Source organism: Scyliorhinus canicula, chromosome 2 (assembly GCF_902713615.1).
Source record: "Scyliorhinus canicula chromosome 2, sScyCan1.1, whole genome shotgun sequence".
Taxonomy (NCBI): Eukaryota; Metazoa; Chordata; class Chondrichthyes; order Carcharhiniformes; family Scyliorhinidae; genus Scyliorhinus; species Scyliorhinus canicula.
Genome location: NC_052147.1, coordinates 266,687,215 through 266,708,542, shown reverse-complemented (window position 1 = coordinate 266,708,542; position 21,328 = coordinate 266,687,215). Strand labels below are relative to the sequence as shown.

The 21,328-nt window shown below is 42.2% G+C and overlaps 1 protein-coding gene across 7 annotated transcripts in view; it reads left to right on the top strand.

Annotated features, from left to right (window-relative positions):
* Positions 1-21,328, top strand: part of ptpn4a (protein tyrosine phosphatase non-receptor type 4a) — a 428,771-nt gene that overhangs the window by 166,541 nt on the left and 240,902 nt on the right. For 6 of the 7 annotated variants that reach the window (XM_038790048.1, XM_038790047.1, XM_038790049.1 and 3 more), the window contains 3 exons: positions 2,027-2,069; positions 2,160-2,238; positions 16,716-16,760. In XM_038790048.1, the coding sequence (XP_038645976.1) occupies positions 2,027-2,069; positions 2,160-2,238; positions 16,716-16,760 (167 nt within the window). The remainder of the gene's footprint in view (positions 1-2,026; positions 2,070-2,159; positions 2,239-16,715; positions 16,761-21,328) is intronic. The other variant, XM_038790051.1, reaches the window with a different exon arrangement.

Here is a 21,328-nt window from a genome sequence, read left to right as displayed (position 1 = left end):
TCTGAATAAAATGGCAGCATTGTGCTGCAAATTTCTTAAAAGGCATGTCAAAGCATTGGTTATTGCAATTCTTGAAAAATACTAGCTTGTAGCTAAATGCACCCTTTGTAAGGACAAATCTAACTATGTTGAAGAAAAGGCGGGAGCATACAATGCTGTTCTGGGCTGAACAAGGTGTTTGCTTACATATTGGAGAGCAATTATCCCTTAAATACAAAAATTGTAGAATATTTTGAATTTAAATTGCAATCTACAAGAAATCTTTCAATGCAGATTGATAAACATGGTTGAAAAATAGCATTATAGTTGCATGTATTATTTTAATATGATTGAAATCTTGTACTGCGCATGTTAAGGTATGTTCCTACAACATGGGTTGCAGCGGCTCAAGAAAACAGCTCACCACCACCTCGAGGAAAGTTGCAGTTGGACAACAGATGCTTTCCTAGCCCGCGATGCCCACATCCCACGAACAAATACATTTTTTTAATTGGCTGGGAACTTTATTTTTAAGATGTAAAATTCAGTTTGCCCGTTTGCATTTTTCCTCCTCCCTATTCTTTAGACTGTTCAGGGAAGGGAGGCAGGCAGCAGAGCAAAAACTATGGTGATGACATTATGCTTGAACACAAAATATTGATGTCCCTGCCTGCCACTGGTGAATCATTTGACAAAGGAAGTACTTGGGGAAATGCTGCCCCACTAAGCACTCACAATTTTAAAACAAATTACATGCAAGCATTTGCATTAAGAAGCATAAGACCATAAGACATAGGAGTGGAAGTAAGGCCATTCGGCCCATCGAGTCCACTCCGCCATTCAATCATGGCTGATGGGCATTTCAACTCCACCTACCAGCATTCTCCCCGTAGCCCTTAATTCCTCGCGACATCAAGAATTTATCTATCTCTGCCTTGAAGCCATTTAGCGTCCCGGCCTCCACTGCACTCCGCGGCAATGAATTCCACAGGCCCACCACTCTCTGGCTGAAGAAATGTCTCCGCATTTCTGTTCTGAATTTACCCCCTCTAATTCTAAGGCTGTGCCCACGGGTCCTCGTCTCCTCGCCTAACGGAAACAGTTTCTTTGCATCCACCCTTTCTAAGCCATGTATTATCTTGTAAGTTTCTATTAGATCTCCCCTTAACCTTCTAAACTCCAATGAATACAATCCCAGGATCCTCAGCCGTTCATCATATGTTAGACCCGCCATTCCAGGGATCATCCGTGTGAATCTCCGCTGGACATGCTCCAGTGCCAGTATGTCCTTCCTGAGATGTGGGGCCCAAAACTGGACACAGTACTCCAAATGGGGCCTAACCAGAGCCTTATAAAGGCTCAGTAGCACATCGCTGCTTTTATATTCCAACCCTCTTGAGATAAATGACAACATTGCATTCGCTTTCTTAATCACAGATTCAACCTGCATGTTTACCTTTAGGGAATCCTCGACTAGCACTCCCAGATCCCTTTGTACTTTGGCATTATGAATTTTCTCACCGTTTAGAAAGTAGTCTATGCTTGGATTCTTTTTTCCAAAGTGCAAGACCTCACATTTTCTCACGTTGAATTGCATCAGCCATTTCCTGCACCACTCTCCCAAACTGTCTAGATCCTTCTGCAGCCGCCCCACTTCCTCAGCACTACCTGCACTTCTGTATTAGACCATATACTTCACAGTGATGTTTTATCTATTGGCTGGAATTCTCCAGTCGTTCGATGGCGGCGGGATTCATTGGCCCTGCTGGCAGTACACCTCTGTCCGCCGGTTTCCTGGCATCGTGGGGTGACTTCCGTGGGAACGCCCATTGACATTGGCGGGAGCAGAGAATCCTGCCCCAGCAATGGCGTGCTGTGGAAAAACTGGTGGCTGGAAGGTCGGAGGAGCCATTGTCTTTTTTAAATTGAAACAATGTTTTCTCTGGCTTCTACAGCCTTAATTGTTTGACAGGTGAATGCACATCAATTAAGTCGGGATTGTTGCTTTGCTTGATTTTAGGCTGTGATTTATTTTAATTTTTTGCAGCGATGGCTAGATCCAAACAAATCCGTCAGAAAGCAGCTAAAAAGTAAGTAAAACCATTCAGTTTGTTTTCTAGCTGGAAATCCATAATTTGAGCATATGATTCTGGAATAAAATACTGTCTCTTTAATTGTAGGAGGATCCCCATATAACTTGAATTTTAGAGTCAAATTTTTTGTGACCGACCTCAATAAGCTACAAGAGGAATACACAAGGTGGGTGCTATAATTAAGTGAAAGAATGGTGTTGGGGGGGGGGGGGGGGGGGAGGGGGGGGAAAGAGAAGGAGGAGATGAGGTTTTCAGTTTGTAACATTAGTGACGACCTTTTAATTGCAATTGATCTCATTTCAATTTATTCAGAATGTTCCACTGAATACCATTCATGATCATTAGTCTGGTTGGATGTAGACATCTACTTTAGTTTTCTCTCAAAGTTATATTTTTGACTGTTGTATTGAAAATTGCCCAAATAGGAAGTTACGCCTGTGAGTTGTTACACCCGAAAAGGTGACATGTTTCCATTGGCCATGGAACAAATTAAACCTGTGATGAGAATGTCGCTTTAAGAAATGTTTGGCTGCTCATATTACTGCAGTGATGTCAGTGTGGGTGGAGCTGGGCTGTCTGTCAGCTTTTTACTTTTGTTTTAGGGTGTTTGCTGCAGGGTGTGTTTTGGTTTCGTTTTCAGTGTTGGAGCTGAAACCAGACAGAGCACGTGTACTGTTGATCTCTCTGCCATGAAAAGACTATCTCTTGATCATTTGTAGGGCAGCATGGTAGCATTGTGGATAGTACAATTGCTTCACAGCTCCAGGGTCCCAGGTTCAATTCCGACTTGGGTCACTGTCTCTGCGGAATCTGCACATGCTCCCCGTGTGTGTGTGTGGGTTTCCTCCGGGTGCTCCGGTTTCCTCCCAGAGTCCAAAGATGTGCAGGTTAGGTTGATTGGCCATGATAAAATTGCCCTTAGTGTCCAAAATTGCCCTCAGTGTTGGGTTACTGGGTTATGGGGATAGGGTGGAGGTGTTGACCTTGGGTAGGGTGCAGACTCGATGGGCCGAATGGCCTCCTGCACTGTAAATTCTATGAAATTCTATGATTTGGTGAATTCAGAATTAAAAATGTTCTCAGTAGTGAATGTAAACCTAATGTGCTTCTGGTAAAAGGTGTTTTAAGTCTTCTGGATGTTAAAAGGACAGCGTACACGTTACTTATTGTTTTATTCTTTGGGGGTTGTATTTGAATTAATGGTTGCTGAGATGTTCACTATGTTTTAAAAAGGTTAACTTGAATAAACATTGTTTTGCTTTAAAAAATACTTTTCCATTTCTGCTGTACCACACCTGTAGAGTGAGCCGTGTGCTCCCCATACCCCAATCTACTAAAAGTTATGGGTTAGGTGAACTCCATGATACACTTTGGGATTCTCTAAACCCTGGCCCATAACAAACCGCCATAGCAAAGTTTTGATAGCCAGTTTTCCGTTTAAATGTAATATTTCTGGGGTCCGCATTTAATAAAGAAATTTGTTCACACTTTGCAGCAAATTGTGGGATTATTCCTTTTATATAATAAAGGAAAGACTTTGTATTTATGTTGTGCCTTTCACAGACTTAAGGCATTCCAAGGTACTTTGTAACTAATTGTTTTGAAGTGTCGTCAATGTTATTTAGGCACATGCAGTTGCTAATTTGAACACAGCAAGGATCCACGAACGGCCAAGAGACAAAGGTTTGAGGTGTTGAGAAATACATGTTGGCCAGGATGCCAAAAACATCCTCGGCTTTTCTTTTAGTAGCGCCGTCGGTTCATCCATCGGAACAGGCAAGTGAGGTCACCATGTAACACTTCACCATCCCAACAATTATAGCGCTACATGTTAAGTAATGGGTTAAGAGACATTGCAATTAGTTGTCTCATTTATGTTAAGTGTTCAATGATTGACACTGATATGTAAAGGGGCTTCAGGTGGACTCTGGATCTTGTGATGTGGTGATTGAGTTTAGTGCAGAGTCTGTGAAAGTGAAATAAAGTTGTTTGTGAAAAGGAGCTGGACTTTTGTCTCTTCACACCATAGCATCCATTCGTTTAACAACTGGTAGCAGAGGACGGTTGCTGTGTAAATGTGAAGGGTTGAAAGATACAATTTTTCCAGATCAAACCAAGGAGTGAAAAAAAAAGGGGGATATATGGCTGAACCCAGGACGAAGATGGCCGGATATGATTATCTTCCCTTATTTTCTGAAAGGGAATCATACGACCAATGGAGAAGTGCGGTAGTTATGTGGACTAAGGTGACTGCTTAAGGAAAGAGAAAGCAAGGTATGGCATTGGTTCTTTCTTTACCGTATGGCAGTAAAATCCGAAACAAAGTGCTTTCTGAGCTGGAGTTGGAAGAGTTAGACTCAGAAGGAGGTCTGGCGACTATTACTTTATATGGATAAGATTTATAAGAAAGATGACTTGTTAAGTGTGTATGAAGCATGGTCGGATTTTGATAAGTTCCGGAAAATGGAGGATTTATCTATGGAAGACTATATAATGGAATTTGGCAGACTTTATAAAAGGCTGCAGAAACACAGGCTGGAATTTCCACAGTCTGTGTTGGCCTTTAAATTACTTAACTGTGCTAGAGTGAGCAACATGGATAGGCTCTTGGTTTTGACAGGAGTTCAGTTTACGGATAACGATACCTTATTCGAACAGATGACAACAGCTTTAAAAAACAATTTGGTGAAACATTCGATTCCAATGGCTCTGATGACCCAAATAGGTCAGCCTGCTTTGAGGCAGAATATGGAAGATACTACTAACAGGATGGCGAAATAGTATGGCTACAAACAGGCCTCGACTATAAAAGGAGACCGAGACAAGGAAATTATGAAGACAGAAACCCAGTTAGAACCTACAATAGGAGGATGAACCCCAGAAATGCACGGGGCATGATAAATCGATGTTTTCGATGTGACTCTCAATACCATTATGCTTTCAACTGGCCAGCTCGTTATGATAGAGTATTTGAAGCAACACATGACACGGAAGAGTCAGACAAGGAAAAAGATAGTGACCAGAAAGAAGGCATTGTCCTATTAACAAGCTGTTTTACGCCGGTAATGAGGGTGTTGGTTGCAGAATCTTTTAACTGTGCTGTCTTGGACAGTGGCTGCACATCTACTGTGTGGGATTGACTGGTTAAAATGTTATCTGGACTCATTGGATGCTGAAAATCGTAACAAGGTTAAGGAATTTAAAAGTTCCACAAGGTTCAGGTTTGGGGATGATAATACTCTGAAGTCGCTGAAAAGAGTGGTGATCTGGGAGTTCAGGTCCATTGTACCCTGAAGGTGGCAACGCAAGTTGATAGAGTGGTCAAGAAGGCATACAGCATGCTTGCCTTAATTGGACGGGGTATTGAGTACAAGAGTAGGCAGGTCATGTTACAGTTGTATAGGACTTTAGTTAGGCCACATTTGGAATACTGCGTGCAGTTCTGGTCGCCACATTACCAGAAGGATGTGGATGCTTTGGAGAGGGTGCAGAGGAGGTTCACCAGGATGTTGCCTGGTATGGAGGGTGCTAGCTATGAAGAAAGGTTGAGTAGATTAGGATTGTTTTCGTTGGAAAGACGGAGGTTGAGGGGGGACCTGATTGAGGTATTCAAAATTATGAGAGGTATGGACAGGATGGATAGCAACAAGCTTTTTCCAAGAGTGGGGGTGTCAGTTACAAGGGGTCACGATTTCAAGGTGAGAGGGGGAAAGTTTAAGGGAGATATGCGTGGAAAGTTTTTTACGCAGAGGGTGGTGGGTGCCTGGAACGCTTTGCCAGCGGAGGTGGTAGAGGTGGGCACAATAGCATCATTTAAGAGGCATCTAGACAGGTATATGAACGGGCGGCAACAGAGGGAAGTAGACCTTGGAAAAAGGAGACAGGTTTAGATAAAGGACCTGGATCGGTGCAGGCTGGGAGGGCCGAATGGCCTGTTCCTGTGCTGTAATTTTCTTTGTTCTTTGTAATATTGCTGGAGTGAATCATTTTATTAGCACGGATGTTGTATCAAGTGAGATACCTTTGCTTCTGAGCAGACCGTCGATGAAGAAAGCACACATGAAGCTGGATATGGAACAGGATAAGGCAACAGTTTTTGGAAAGACGGTGGACTTACAATTTACACAGTCGGGACATTATTGTATTCCATCATCGACAAATAATGTTTCAAGTAGAGTGGTTAAGGATGTGTTAATGGCAGTTGATAATGCGACTTTAGCTGGTAAAAAGCTTATTGTAGTAAAACTGCATCGGCAATTTGCACATCCGTCTCCTCGGAGGCTGAAAAATGTATTAAAGGATGCAGGGGTAAGGGATGACGACTATTCTAAGCTGATAGAACAGGTTAATGATCGCTGTGAAGTTTGCAGGAAGTACAGAAGGACACCAGCACGACCGATAGTAACCCTACCTTTGGCCAGGGATTTTAATGACATTGTGGCAATGGACTTTAAGATCTGCGATAAAGCAAATAATATATTTATTTTGCATTTTGTAGATTTAGCAACCAGATTTAGTCAATCAACGATTGTACGAAGTAAAGAAAAGAGAGTAATTTTGGATTAAGTTGTGGAAAAATGGATCGGGACAGGAATGGGTCCACCAGCAAAATTCTTTACGGACAATGGGGGAGAATTTGCAAATGATGAGTTTAGGGATATGTGTGAAAACATGAATATCAGAGTTATGAACACGGCTGCAGAAAGCCCGTTTAGTAATGGTGTCTGCGAAAGAAATCATCCTGTTATCGATGACATGCTTTGGAAAATTTTGGGAGATCGACCAAACTGCACACTAAATTCAGCTTTAGCATGGGCGGTACATGCAAAGAATTCATTACAGGTGGTTGGGGGCTATAGTCCTTATCAATTAGTGTTTGGTAGAAATCCTAAAATTCCCTCCATTTTGGATGACCAGCCTCCAGCTTGGGAAGGGACTACAATTAGCTCAGGTTTTGCTGAACATTTAAACGCGTTACATAGCAGTAGAAAAGCTTTTTTGGAAGCAGAAGTCTCTGAAAGAATTCGCAGAGCTTTAAGACATAATGTATGGCCATCAGATGCCGTTTTTCAGCAAGGAGACATGGTATACTATAAGAGAGACAATTCTAATGAATGGAAAGGCCCAGGGAAGATCATAGGCATAGATGGCAAAACATTTATTTTGCAACATGGTAATCAAACTGTTAGGGTACATTCATCAAGGATAATGGGTACCGATTGCAAATTTTCAAATTTAGACAGAGCAGACAGACATGACGAGGAACCAGAGTCATCTGGTACGCATGTGTTACAGAACTATGAGGACCAGTTAACTGATATAGACAGGGTTTCTGTAGAGGAACACGACACTTCTGATAAATTAGATCAGGCCATTTTTCCGAAAGGGCAACTGCCAAAGGTTGGTACAAAAGTGATATACTTGCCTGAAGGGTCTAGTCAATGGAAGGATGCAACTGTTATTAGTAAACAGGGAATGCTACTGGAAAGTATAAACATTGGTTGAATGTACAGCATTCAGGGGAGGGAGTTAAGACAATGGATTGGGAAAACAAAGTTCAAAAATGGAGGGCACAGAAATGCAGTGCCAGTTCAGATAGTACATCGGATAGTGAAACAGGTTCGCAGGAAAAGGTCGAGAACTATTGAAAGGACATCCCGCTACAGAAGAGAAAGATCAAGCAGTAGCAGTACAGAACAAGATACCAGGCAGGAAAGGGGACGTAGTTTATCAAGATCTCGGAACAGGAGTAAGACTACGAATACTAATAGAAGTAGAAGCCCACATGCACGTGAGATTTTGGTGGTTTCAAATAAATTAGATGAAAAAGTTATCAAAGATGCTAAACAGCAAGAATTGCATAGTTGGAGTGAATTTGGGGTATACACGGAAGTACCGGATAGGGGACAAAAAGCTCTATCCCACAGATGGATTTGTACAGAAAAGGTTCTTCCAGATGGAACTTATAAGGCAATGGCCAGGCTTGTGGCAAGGGGATTTGAAGAAAACTTAGACGATCAGGACTTAAGAGTAGATTCACCTACAGCAGGAAAGGTTATTTTAAAGATCTTCTTGGCTCTATTAGCCACAAAGGCATGGGAATGCAAATCTATAGATATAAAAGCTGCCTTTTTGCAGGGGCATCAGCTCCAGAGACATTTTTCTCCATCCTCCTAAAGAAGCAGTTAATACAGATGGGGTACTGTGGAAGTTGAACAAATGTGTACATGGATTAAATGATGCATCTAGAGTGTGGTACTTTTCGGTAAGGTCAGTCTTGTTAAAGTTAGGCTGTTGCCAGTTGAAAGCAGATCCTGCAATGTTTTACTGGCATTATAAAGGAAATCCTGCTGGCATCTTCATGATGCATGTTGATGATTTTTTGTGGGGTGGGATTAGTGATTTTGAAGCCATTGTAATCTCTGGTTTGAGGAAAGAATTCAGGGTTGGAAGTCAGGCTTCAGGTGCATTTAAATATATTGGTTTGGAAATCGGACAGACTCAGTTAGGGGCAACTTTACGTCAGCAATCTTACTTGGAAAGCATCAGCCCAATAGCAATTAGTCGTGGCCGGTTTTCACAAAAAGACGCAATGGTTTCGGAGATAGAAAAAGAGCAACTGCGAAATTTAATTGGGCAACTGAACTGGTTAGGAAGACGGACTAGACCGGACGTGAGTTTTGATGTTTTAGAGTTGAGCACAAAGATGAATGATCCCAAAGTGGAAGACATAATAAGAGCAAATAAAGTGTTGGCCAAACTAAAAATGCAGGAGTGTGTTTTGAAGTTCCCTGTTTTAGGTGATCCTAGGCATTTGAAACTCATAGTTTATAGTGATGCGTCCTATGCAAATTTATGTGATGGAGTTTCAAGCGCAGGAGGCTTTATAATTTTCCTTTTGGGGATCAATGGGAAATGTTGCCCTCTTGTGTGGGAAACAAAGAAAATAAGGAGAGTGGTCGAAAGCACTTTGGCTGCTGAGACGTTAAGCTTAGTGGAAGCGGTGGATATGGCCTTTTATATAAATCAGATATTGACAGAAATTTTGGGATTAGGGGATTTGGGTAATATACCTATTGACTGTCACATTGACAATAAATCCCTGTGGGAAAACGTGCACTCTACAAAAAATGTCAATGAAATTTAAAGAAGATGTTGGACAGAGGGGAAATTAAAAAAATTAAATGGGTTGACAGTAGCTATCAACTGTCAGACTGTTTTACGAAAAGAGGGGCCAGTTCACAGAAACTTTTAGATATTGTGAATGATATTGTGAACTGTTTCTGTGAACGTTTTTTTTTTCTTCTATTTAAAAAAAAAAGGGGGGGAATCAGGTGTGTGTTTTAGTTTCTTGAAATTTTAGTTTCTTGAAATGTTGTTTTCACCTAATTGTTTTTTTTCACCAAGGAAGGGGAGACTGTTAAGTAATGGGTTAAGAGACATTGCAATTAGTTGTCTCATTTATGTTAAGTGTTCAATGATTGACACTGATATGTAAAGGGGCTTCAGGTGGACTCTGGATCTTGTGATGTGGTGATTGAGTTTAGTGCAGAGTCTGTTAAAGTGAAATAAAGGTGTTTGTGAAAAGGAGCTGGACTTTTGTCTCTTCATACCACAGCATCCATTCGTTTAACACTACACTGAAGCCAAGATGATGAATTCAAGTTGTCGCAAGATTAAATCCATGATTGCAAGATATATATTTCAAGATGGTAGATTGATGCTTCATGGAATTGGAAGCATTTTCTGAACACCTAGTGCGAACATAGAACATTGGAATAGTTTAATCAGATTCACAAAGGCTGAATCTACTTTTCCAACAGTTTGGGAAATTGTCGGGTGGATGTAGCTGTTACAAGGGGGTATACTATAAGATTCAGGATGGGAGATATCGGAGGGGTATCCGAGGTAGGTTCTTTACTTAGAGTGGTTAGGGTGTGGAATGGACTGCCTGCTGTGATAGTGGAGTCGGACACTTTAGGAACTTTCAAGCGGTTATTGGATAGGCACATGGAGCACACCAGAATGACAGGGAGTGGGATAGCTTGATCTTGGTTTCGGACAATGCTCGGCACAACATCGAGGGCCGAAGGGCCTGTTCTGTGCTGTACTGTTCTATGTTCTATGTCTTCCAACCTCACTTATTTACCATGTGCCTGAGCTTTTGGTTGAGGTTGCTAATTCAGGCTAATGTTTTTCCTAATTTTGGGCACTCTCAATCTTCTTTTACTAGCTTGCTTGTCTGCATTTATTTTACATCTTGGATTTATTTATTATCACGTATACCGAGGTACAATAAAAAGTATTTCTCTGTGTGCAGCTCAAACAGATCATTTAATACATGAAAAGAAAATACGTATTGGGCAACACAAGGTACACAATGTAAATAATAATCTTTATTAATGTCACAAGTAGTCTTACATTAACAGTGCAATTAGGTTACTGTGAAAAGCCCCTCGGTGCCACATTCCGGAACCTTTTTCGGGGGAAAATTCAGAATGTCCAAATTACCTAACAGATTGTCTTTCAGGATTTGTGGGAGGAAACCAGAACACCCAGAGGAAACCCACGCAACCACGGAGAATGTGCAGACTCTGCACAGATAGTGAACCAAGCCGTGAATCGACCCTGGGACCCTGCTGCTGTGAAGCAACGATGATAACCACTGTGCTACTGTGCCGCTCAAAAAAGTACATAGACACCTGCATCGGGTGAAGCATGCAGGAGTGTAGTATTAATCAGATCAGTCCATAAGAGGGTCATTTAGGAGTCTGGTAACGGCGGGGAAGAAGCTGTTTATGAACCTGTTCGTGAGTGTTCTCAGACTTTTGTATCTCCTGCCCGATGGAAGAAGTTCGAAAAGCGACTAAGCCGGGTCGGAGAGGTCTTTGATTATGCTGCTCTCTTTCCCAAGGCAGCGGGAGGTGGGTTCGTATGATGGACTGGGCGGTGTTGACGACATTCTGAATTTTCTTGTGGTCTTGAGCCGAGTAGTTGCCATACCAGGCTGTGATGCAGCCAGATAGGTGCTTTCTATGGTGCACCTGTAAAAATTCAGAAGACTCAATTTGGACATGGCTAATTTCCTTCGTTTGCTGAGGCAGTATAGGCGCTGTTGTGCTTTCTTGGTCGTAGCATCGGCGTGGGTGGACCAGGACAGATTTTTGGTGATGTGCATACCTAGGAATTTGAAGCTGTCAACCATCTGCACCTCTGCCCTGTTGATGCAGGGAGAGGTGTGTACAGTACTTTGCTTTCTGAAGTCAATGACCAACTCTTTAGTTTTTCTGGCATTGAGGGAGAGATTGTTGTCTTTTCACCACTACAGTAGGTTCTCTATCTCCCTCCTGTATTTTGACTCGTCATTGTTCGAGATCCGACCCACTACGGGAGTGTCATCAGCAAACTTGTAGATGGAGTTGGAGGCACATTTTTCCACACAGTCGTGTGTGTATAGGGAGTACAGTACGGGAGGGATAGGGGTGGGGGGTGGCGCGGGTGGTAGGCTGTAAAAAGCGCAGACCTTAGTTGAGGTTATTTCAAATCCATATTTGAGATGGGAATGGACAATGAACTATTTTGCTACATTATGCCTCTACTCCAATTCTCAAGTAACCTTCGGTCAGCTTGTTAAAACTGCATATTTGAATGTTCCCAAAGTTATCCAATCGTGTAAAATGTGATTTATTTAGTATTGAGATTTTCTTGTACAGAGTATTAGGAATACTATTATTTTTGAGTACACACCTCCAGGATAGATTGACCCTGGAAAGGGGTATAGTACAGATTTATCAAAATGATGCCAGGAACTAGTTAAACTATGATGCTAGGTTGCATAAGCCTGGCTTGTAATTATGATTTTAGAAAGCTAAATTTGTAATATATAATTGACTAGAACAAAATATTATGTTACTGTAGAGCAGGGGTGGGCAAACTTTTCCGTGAAAGGGCCACATTCAGAAATTCACAATTTTAAAGGGCCGCATAGTATATTAAGTAAAATAATTAATATTTTAAATAGCCAAAATAAAAGAAATTTTAAGGAAAATAAAGCACATTTATTTGAAAAACAAAGTAACTCAGTAAGTAACAGAACAATGTCAATGAGAGTGATGCATCTGACTGCAGTCATTTACCAGTTTGTTGAAATCAGGTGTCAAGTTGCTTGTGCTGATCCTTAACACTAACAGAAGCACAGCCTAGCCGAGTCAACGATTAAAATGCGCGTAGTGGGGTGGATGAGTGGGGCTGCCTTATTGGTCGGTTTAGTTGGGTGTGCGACCAATAGGAGTCCAGGTTACAAACAATAATAAGGCTTATTGTTTGTAACCTGGACTCCTATTGGTCGCACACCCAACTAAACCGACCAATGAGACAGCCCCACTCATCCACCCCACTACGCGCGTTTTAATGCGGGCCGCCAATGAGGTGCCCGGAATCATAACCGGCATTTTTGAAAAGCCACCGGGGAAAAGCCGCTGAAGTAAATGCGCTTATTGAATAAGCGCATTTACTTCAGCGGCTTTTCCCCGGCGGCTTTTCAAAAATGCCGGTTATGATTCCGGGCACCACATTGGCGGGCCGCATAAAAACCTTTGTCGGGCCGTCGTTTGCCCACCCCTGCTGTAGAGCGAGGTTGCCACCAATGCAACACAAAAATGCATTTTTTATGTGCAAAGAAAATAATTCTCAAATTTAGAGACTCATGAATTTGTTAGTCAAAGAGAACAAAAAAGAAAGAAAATTACAGCACAGGAAGAGGCCCTTCAGCCCTCCAAACCTTGCACCGACCATGCTGCCTGTGTGAACTAAAATCCCCTACCCTTCCGGGGATATATCGCACTATTCCCATCCTATTCACGTATTTGTCAAGATGCCCCTTAAAAGTCACTATTGTATCTGCTTCCACCACACCCCCATGCATCGTACATCTGCTTTAAACCTTGCCCCTTGCATCTTAAACCTATGCCTCCAAGTAATCCTGGGAAAAAGCTTCTTACTATCTACTCTGTCCATGCCCCTCATACTCTTGTAGACGTCTATCAGGTCGCCCCTCAACCTCTGTTGTTCCAGTGAGAACAAACCAAGATTCTCCAACCTCTCCTCATACCTAATTCCCTCCATGCCAGGCAACATCATGGTAAATCTTTTCTGCATCTTCTCCAAAGACCCACATCCTTCTGGTAGTGTGGCGCCAAAATTGAACACTAAGTTCCAAGTGCGGCCCAACTAAGGTTCTATGAAGCTGCAACATGACTTGCCAATTTTTAAACTCAATGCCCTGGCTGATGAAGGCAAGCATGCCGTATGCCTTCTTGCCGACCTTTACCACCTGCGTTGCCACTTTGACCTGTGTACCTAAACACCCAGATCTCTCTGCTTATCAATACTCTTATGGGTTCTGTCATTTACTGTATGTATTTCCCATCTGTATTAGACCTTCCAAAATGCATTACCTCACATTTGTCTGGATTAAACTCCATCTGCCATCTCTCCGTCCAAGTCTTCAACCAATCTCTATCCTGCTGTATCCTCTGACGGTCCTCCTCGTTATGCGCAATTCCACCAACCGTGTGGTCCGCAAACTTACTAATCAAGCCAGTTACATTTCCCTCCAAATCATTTATATAGATATATATTACAAACAGCAAAGGTCACAGCACTGATCCCTGAGGAAGGCCACTGATCACAGCCCTCAATTCCGAAACACACCCTTCCACTGCTGCCTTCTATCTTCTATGACCGAGCCAGTTCTGTATCCACCTTGCCAGCTTACTTCTGATCTTCAGCGACTTCACCTTCTGAACCAGTCTGCCATGAGGGACCTTGTCAAAGACCTTACTGAAGTCGATATAGACAACATCCACTGCCGTACCCTCATTAATTATCTTCGTCACTTCCTCAAAAACCTCGATCAAGTTAGTGAGACACAACCAACCCTTCACAAAACCATGTTGCCTCCCGCTAATACGTTGACTTATTTTCAAGTGAGAGTAAATCCTGTCTTGAAGAATCCTCTCCAATAATTTCCCTACCACTAACGTAAGGCTCACTGGCCTGTAATTGCCTGGATTATCCTCGCTTCCCTTCTTAAACAAAGGAACAACCGTTAGACCCCTCCTGTAACCAGTGAGGATACAAAGATTTCTGTCTAGACCCCAGCAATTTCCTCCCTTGTCACACTCCATATTCTGGGGTATATCCCATCAGGCCATGGGGTCTTGTCTAACTTAATGTTTTTCAAGACCCCCAATACCTCTTAGTCAAGTAACCAAAACTTTATACAGAGCAATTAACAACCAATTCCATTCATATATCACCGTTAATTAATTAAAATGGCAAGGAACTTTACAGGAATGTTGTAGAACCAAATTTGACACCAAGCCACATACCAAGTTATTGGGCGAAGGGATGGCGAGGGTGGCAGAGGTTCTTGGGGAAAGGCCATGGAGCAATAATAATTTTAAAATTGTGGCATTTTGTTTGGCCAAAAGCCAGTGTATATCAGCGAGCACAGGTGAGGTTGGTAAGCCGAATTTGGTGCGCTCTGCGACAAGGGCAGCAGAGTTTTGAATGACCTCAAGGCCATATTAATGGTGAAGATATTTGGTGCAGGTGGGAATTTCAACAACAGCAAACTAAATTTACATTGTGCAACCATCAATAATTAAGTTGGCAAACATTCTTGGATCAAAGATGGATCATAAATTTAGTAATCGGAAATCACATTGTAACTGACAAATATTCTGCAAATGCAGTAACCTATAATGGCCTTGATACCTTTTGGGAAGTACAGACCAATCTAGCAAATTAGCCATATTCTGTTCGTATCTGAAAAAATACCAATTATTTGGTCAACTTTCTTCCAAAGGCAGTTCATGCAAATACAATGCAATGTCATTTTTTAAAAATTTGTTCATGGCATGTAGGTGTCACTGGCTGGGCCAGCATTTATTGCCCATCCCTAAGGGCATTTAAGAGTCAACCACATTGCTGTGGATCTGGAGTCACATGTAGGCCAGACCAGGTAACGACGACAGATTTCCTTCCCTAAAGGACATTAGTGGACCAGATGGGTTTTTACAACAATCAACAATGGTTTCATGGTCACCTTTAGACTTCTAATTCCAGATTTTTAAAATTGATTTCAAATTTCCATTTTCATATGCCATGGTGGGATTCGAACCAGAGCATGATTCTGGGTCTCTGGATTACTAGTCCAGCGACAATACCACACCATTGCCTCCCCAAGTGCCATTTTAATGAAGTTTAAATGACATTTCCTGTCAGTTAACAGAGCAATTCTTTTATTCTGAGTCCTTTCCATGTTATGTATCTGACTTTGTTTTATTCATTCGACTTGAGTGCTTTGCTACCATTGAGAGGAGCAGTAAGTTAATTGAGTAAATATGGTGAAGGAACTGAGTACAGGCAATTGTCTGTTTCTTCATAATGATTTTGAAGGCCTTTGATGCAAAAAGAACTTCTAATAGTCAGTGTAAAATTTTCCATATTTGACCATGTAATCACATGAAATCTAAATGTGCTTTTCTGAAGCAATTTTTCTGCATCTGAGAAAAATGTATTACTTACAGGATCAAATAATCATATATCCTGATGCCCATTTTGGCAAAAGTGCCAGGAGAGAAAACATTGCTACTCAGCGAGCTATGATCTATAATGCACTGCTTAAAAGGAGAGAGGAAATTGATTCAATAATTGTCAAAAGGCAATTGATAAGTGGGTAAATACGCAGGGCTATAGGCAATGAATGGGCGAGTGGGACTGAGAACTGACCCAGGCATCATGCCAAATGGCCACCTTCTGTGCTGTATCATTCTGTGATTCTACATCTGTTATGCAAGGAGAAGTTGATGTGTTTTACTGTCTTTTGTACTGAGGAAGCAGAATAGCTGGATTGTTTCCTAATTAAGCTTCTGTCTGATGTAAAAAAAATACTTCAGTGGATTTGTTGGGACAGGATTCCAATTTAATTGTGAATGAGTTATCCTTTAAGTGAATACTGATAATATGCACCTTTCTCTTTCCTTCTCCTGCACATCCCCTCTCCTCAAACACTATTCCTAGGGCAAATACATCAAAACAACGCTTGTTAAACAGGCGCTATTTGTAATTTGCGCACACTTGTGCACATTATAGGACAGATGTTAAAGCTTTAGTAATGATACATTGAAATAATATTAAGAATTAGAAATTATAGCTTATGGAACAAAATTTCATTCTAGTCCGAGGCTATGGGTGAACTTAATGCAGATTTTCAAATTTCAATGATTTTGTAAATGATAAAATGAAAGTTCATTGTTTAAGGTTTAGAATGGTATTCGCTTCATTAATTGGGTACTGGTATACAAACGGTTAAGAACAACTCCACTTGGCAGTCGTCATATTGTTTAAATTGATCCAGTTGTTACCAATTAGTAAATTAAACAAAAACGCTAATCCCTTTGTGCAGGTATAATGGGCTAAATGATTTCATTCTAATTGCAATTTATGTTTCTAATGCATTTGAGCCATCTACTGAAACGTACTCATGGATGAATATAAATGCATTGATTATTAACTGTGTGCAAAGTACTTGGTCATATTGTATGATCTAAAATACATATTTTTATTCTTTATCAGGTACCAATATTTTCTGCAACTTAAGCAAGATATTCTTAGTGGAAGGTGAGTATCATTATTGTAACTTCAAAGAAGTGACTTGAACCTGTTGGCTAAAGTGAGTACATATGGGGTAGGATTCTCCACTGGCTGGTGCCAAAATCGTGAAATGTGTTTTGGCAGAGAATAGGTGAATCGCGGCGGGCGCCAATTTGAAGCCAAATTGTGATTCTCTGTCACCTCGACAGCAGCGTCAGTGTGGTCCGGAACACATGCAGTGGACACCATTTGCCTATTATTAGCGGGCCTGACCCGGTATTCTCCTGGACATCCCCAATGCTCTGCCTCCGATGGGCCGAGTTCCCGACGGTGTGGTTCACTTTTTGATATTTAGAAACCGAAACCAGCATTGTGGCTGCTGAGGGAAAGAGGCGGTACGAAAAGTGTCCAACTTCACCATAGTTTGCTGATAGTTGTGCCACTGGCCGGGGCTTCTGCCAGGACTGGGGGGGCATAGCGGGGATGGCCAGGCGGTGGGCTGTGAGGTTGCGGTGGACGGACACGGAACACCATTGCTGCAGTCGGAAAGGTAGCCATGCAGCTGCGTGCGCCGCTGATGGCCCACTGTGAACTTAGGGCCACGGGTCATATTGGTGTCCCTCCAGGCCACCCCCCCTTTTGGTACCCTCTGGCTCCAGCCGACCTATCAGCTGTATGGGCATGCTCCAGCACATCCAGTGCCATCTTTTTGGCTGGGATGAATGTGTGTGGGATTGTAACGTGTATATGCGACTCCAGCTTGTTCACCTCCCAAATGTCAATCACGGACCCGGCGAAGCCCACACTGTTTATTATCGGAATAGATTTTGTTCCACATGGCGCCAGTAATAATCCTTCCACAGTTGTTGAATAGATCCAGATTCGGTGGCAGCTTTGCTGTAGTGAAAGTCCACTAATTCTGCGTCTGCGTCAACACTTAGTCTCAGAAACAGAGACTCCCATCCATGATGTCCATAAGACATAGGAGCAGAATTAGGCCACTCGGCCCATCGAGTCTGCTCCGCCATTAAATCAAGGCTGATATTTTCTCATCCCCAACCTCCTGCCTTCTGTCCATAACCCCTGATCCCCTTATTAATCAAGAACCTATCTATCTCTGCCTTAAAGACACTCAGTGGCTTCACAGCCTTCTGCAGCAAAGAGTTCCACAGATTCACCACCTTCTGGCTGAAGAAATTTCTCCTCATCTCTGTTTTAAAGGATTGTCCCTTTAGTTTAGGTTGTGTCCTCTGGTTCTAGTTTTTCCTACAAGTGGAAACACCCTCTCCATGTCCACTCTATCCAGGTCTCGCATTATCCTGTAGGTTTCAATAAGATCCCCCCTCATCCTTCTAAACTCCCAACGAGTATAGATCCACAAGTACAGAATTGTCAGATGATGATCATTACACGAGAAGGCTATCGCCTGGAGAAAACCCTTTCTATTGAGACTTAAACTTCTGAAGTATAATGGAGCAAGTTTTATGGTTTAGCCAGAAGGCTGCTTTCCAAGACTGTCTTTCTGCTTTTCTTTAAAAATCAATTATAACCCATATTTTCTCCCAGGCGTTCAATCATTCCTTCCAAACGCATATTCCAACATTGCCTTTTATGTTTCTCGTGCTGCCACTCGATAAAATCCTTTATTTCCTGCCATTACATACATTGAAGGTCCTCTATAAATGCACATTATTGTGATGAATCATGAACTTCTGGTGCAGATATTCCATTCTCCGTATTCTGTTGTTCTTCAGGGCTCCAGTCAATAGTTGATCCACAACTGCAAACAGTACCGTGTATAATTTAATTTCTTGTGAATAATAATCTTTATTATTGTCACAAGTAGGCTCACATTAACACTGCAATGAAGTTACTGTGAAAATCCCCTAGTCACCACACTCCAGTGCCTGTTTGGGTACACTGAGGGAAAATTCAGAATGTCCAATTCACCTAACAAGCACGTCTTTCGGGACTTGTAGCACAGAAACCCAGGCAGACACGGAGAGGACGAGCAGACTCCGCACAGATTCCCAAGCAGGAATCGAACCTGGGACTCTGGCGCTGTGAAGCAACAGTGCTAACCATTGTATATGTAGTTGATTTAGTGTTCTGTGGTATTCTGAGAAATATGATTGAAGATTTTATAGCAAGTCTGCCAAAAAATTTAGGACAATTCGACTATTTTTTGCAGCACTGCAGAGAAGCAATGCCAAACTCAGCTTTGTTAGGGAACAGAAGTGTGTCTTTCATTGGTTAAAAGCCGGTTTACCAAGCTTAATTTTTGAGATCCCAGTTAAAGCAAGTTGGTCACTTTTAACTCTCACAATTTTATTGAAATGTAAAGCAAGCAAACTGCTGATTAACAGTTGGGTGGTCAAGCAACCAGTATCTGATCTATTGATGGCTGGCGATCTCTGAATAGTGTGAGCTGTGTTGAGCAAAACTAAGTGCTTGGGAATTGTGCAGCTGCAAAGCAAACATTAGAAAATTGATGATGCCTGATGGTGGGTGGAAACTGGTGTTTTTATTTCAGTTATTCATGTTAAATTTGAATCTCACCCAGGATTGACCGTGTGGTTGTAATGAGAGAAAGTAGAAATCCAGCACTAATGGCAACTCACTTGTTTGGGTTTTAATTTTTGCTTTTTTTTTAAAAAAAGGAACTTAATTGATGAAACATCTTGGACTGGATTCTCCGAGCCTCTGCACCAGAATCGCGATTGGAGTGGGGGCAGACAATGGGCGTTTACGCCGAAATCTGGTCCGATGCCGCTCCCGTGATTCTCTGTTCCCCAGAGAATTGCCACGAATCGCGCACTTGCGGTCTACGCGGTGCAGGTAGGGGGCGATTGACAGAGGCCCCCGCGGCGATTCTCCCAGGAAAACTGGTTAAGTTCCCGACAGCGTGGTCTAACCACGTTTTTCCTGTCGGAATGGCTGGTGGCGGCTGTGGACTCAGTCCGCGGCCGCACTGGTGGGGGGGGCATGTGTATCCTTCATCGGGGGGGCGCCTCACAGGCGGCCAGGCAAGCAATCGGGCTGCACCAATCAGCGGGCGCACGCGATTTTGGGGGGGGGGGGGGGGGGGGGGGGTTCCTTTGTTCATCATGGTCCACAGTGGGAGTCTGCCATGTTGCACGGGGCCACGTATCCGCAGCCAGAGCTGCAAGGAGCAGTCCGGGGCCCTGCTAGCCACCTGCAGGTCGAAAAATCACTCGGGACTTTCTGAAGGAAAGTCCAGAGTGAAACACCCACATTTTGACGCTGTCATACGGCTCATAGCCCCATTACTGGAGAATCCCACCCCTTATGATTCCACCATTGAAACTTGGGTTAAACAAGTGGGAGGAGTATTCCTTCTGTTGTTATTCCAAGACTGGCAGTTCTTGTGTAGGAAAGTTAAGGAGACAGTGGCTGTACATTTTTCTTTTTCCATCCTACCTGAACCAAGATGCTGAATGGCACACTATGTACACTGCATTGATATGTAATCAGCTTATTGTCACGCACACTTCTCTAAATGTCCAGCATTTCATTTTAATAGCAACTTAAATTTACCATTAATACAATGAGTTTGTCTAGTGAGAAGCTGTCATGTTGATAAAAGCTGATGAGTTATACCCAGTTGAACATACAAATGGAGCATTGTGGACAATATTTCAGCAAGCTTTTCACCTCTTAAGCGAAGAAAAAATCAGCGACGAGGGTAGACAAATAAAATGCCCATTAAATGATTTTTAAAGGTTTTATACAATTGTTTTGCACTGGAGACAAGGGGTTCGTAAGTTTAAATCCTCACTGAAGGCAAGGAGAGAGGTGAGGAAAAGTTTGTTTTCACAGGAACATGGATCACGTTTTCACATGGTAGTTGAAATGCAGACCATTGCATTCTTTAAAGTGGCTAAATGATGGAGAGAAAGTTAGAGTATCTAGTGCAATTGGTTTTTGGATTGCTCAAGCAAAGAGCTGCTGGAATAGGCATGAACTAAATGGCCTCCTACTTTGTGAGCCTCTTTGGCTCTTATTTAATAATAATAATAATTGCTTATTGTCACAAGTAGGCTTCAATGAAGTTACTGTGAAAAGCCGCTAGTCGCCACGTTCCGGCACCTGTTCGGGGAGGCCGGTACGGGAATTGAACCCACTCTGGCATTGTTCTGCATTACAAGTCAGCTGTTTAGCCCACTGTGCTAAACCAGCCCCTAATTTATTGAATAAATAGATGTAGAGGAAATGAACAAGATTAAAAAGTGTAAAACACTTGCACTGCAGTAGGCTTTATAAATTATAAATTTCCCAAGGCATTGCTATGAATTCCTAGGAAGTTATTAAGATTTAGAGGAAAAAAGGCTCAGATCAAATTTCTAGATTCATTTTTCAGTCAAATGGCATTTAGCATATATAAACCTATTAGCGTCTCATCTCCAATATAAACTACGGAGTCACCTACATTGATTAAGTTCCTGTTTTCCCAAATGGAATGTACACACTCCATAAAGGGACACATCACACTTGTGTAAATCCAGCATCATATTTATCAAGGTGTTTACGACAGTTTATTGGAGGTCACTATATGATTTTGCTACGGTTTTGAA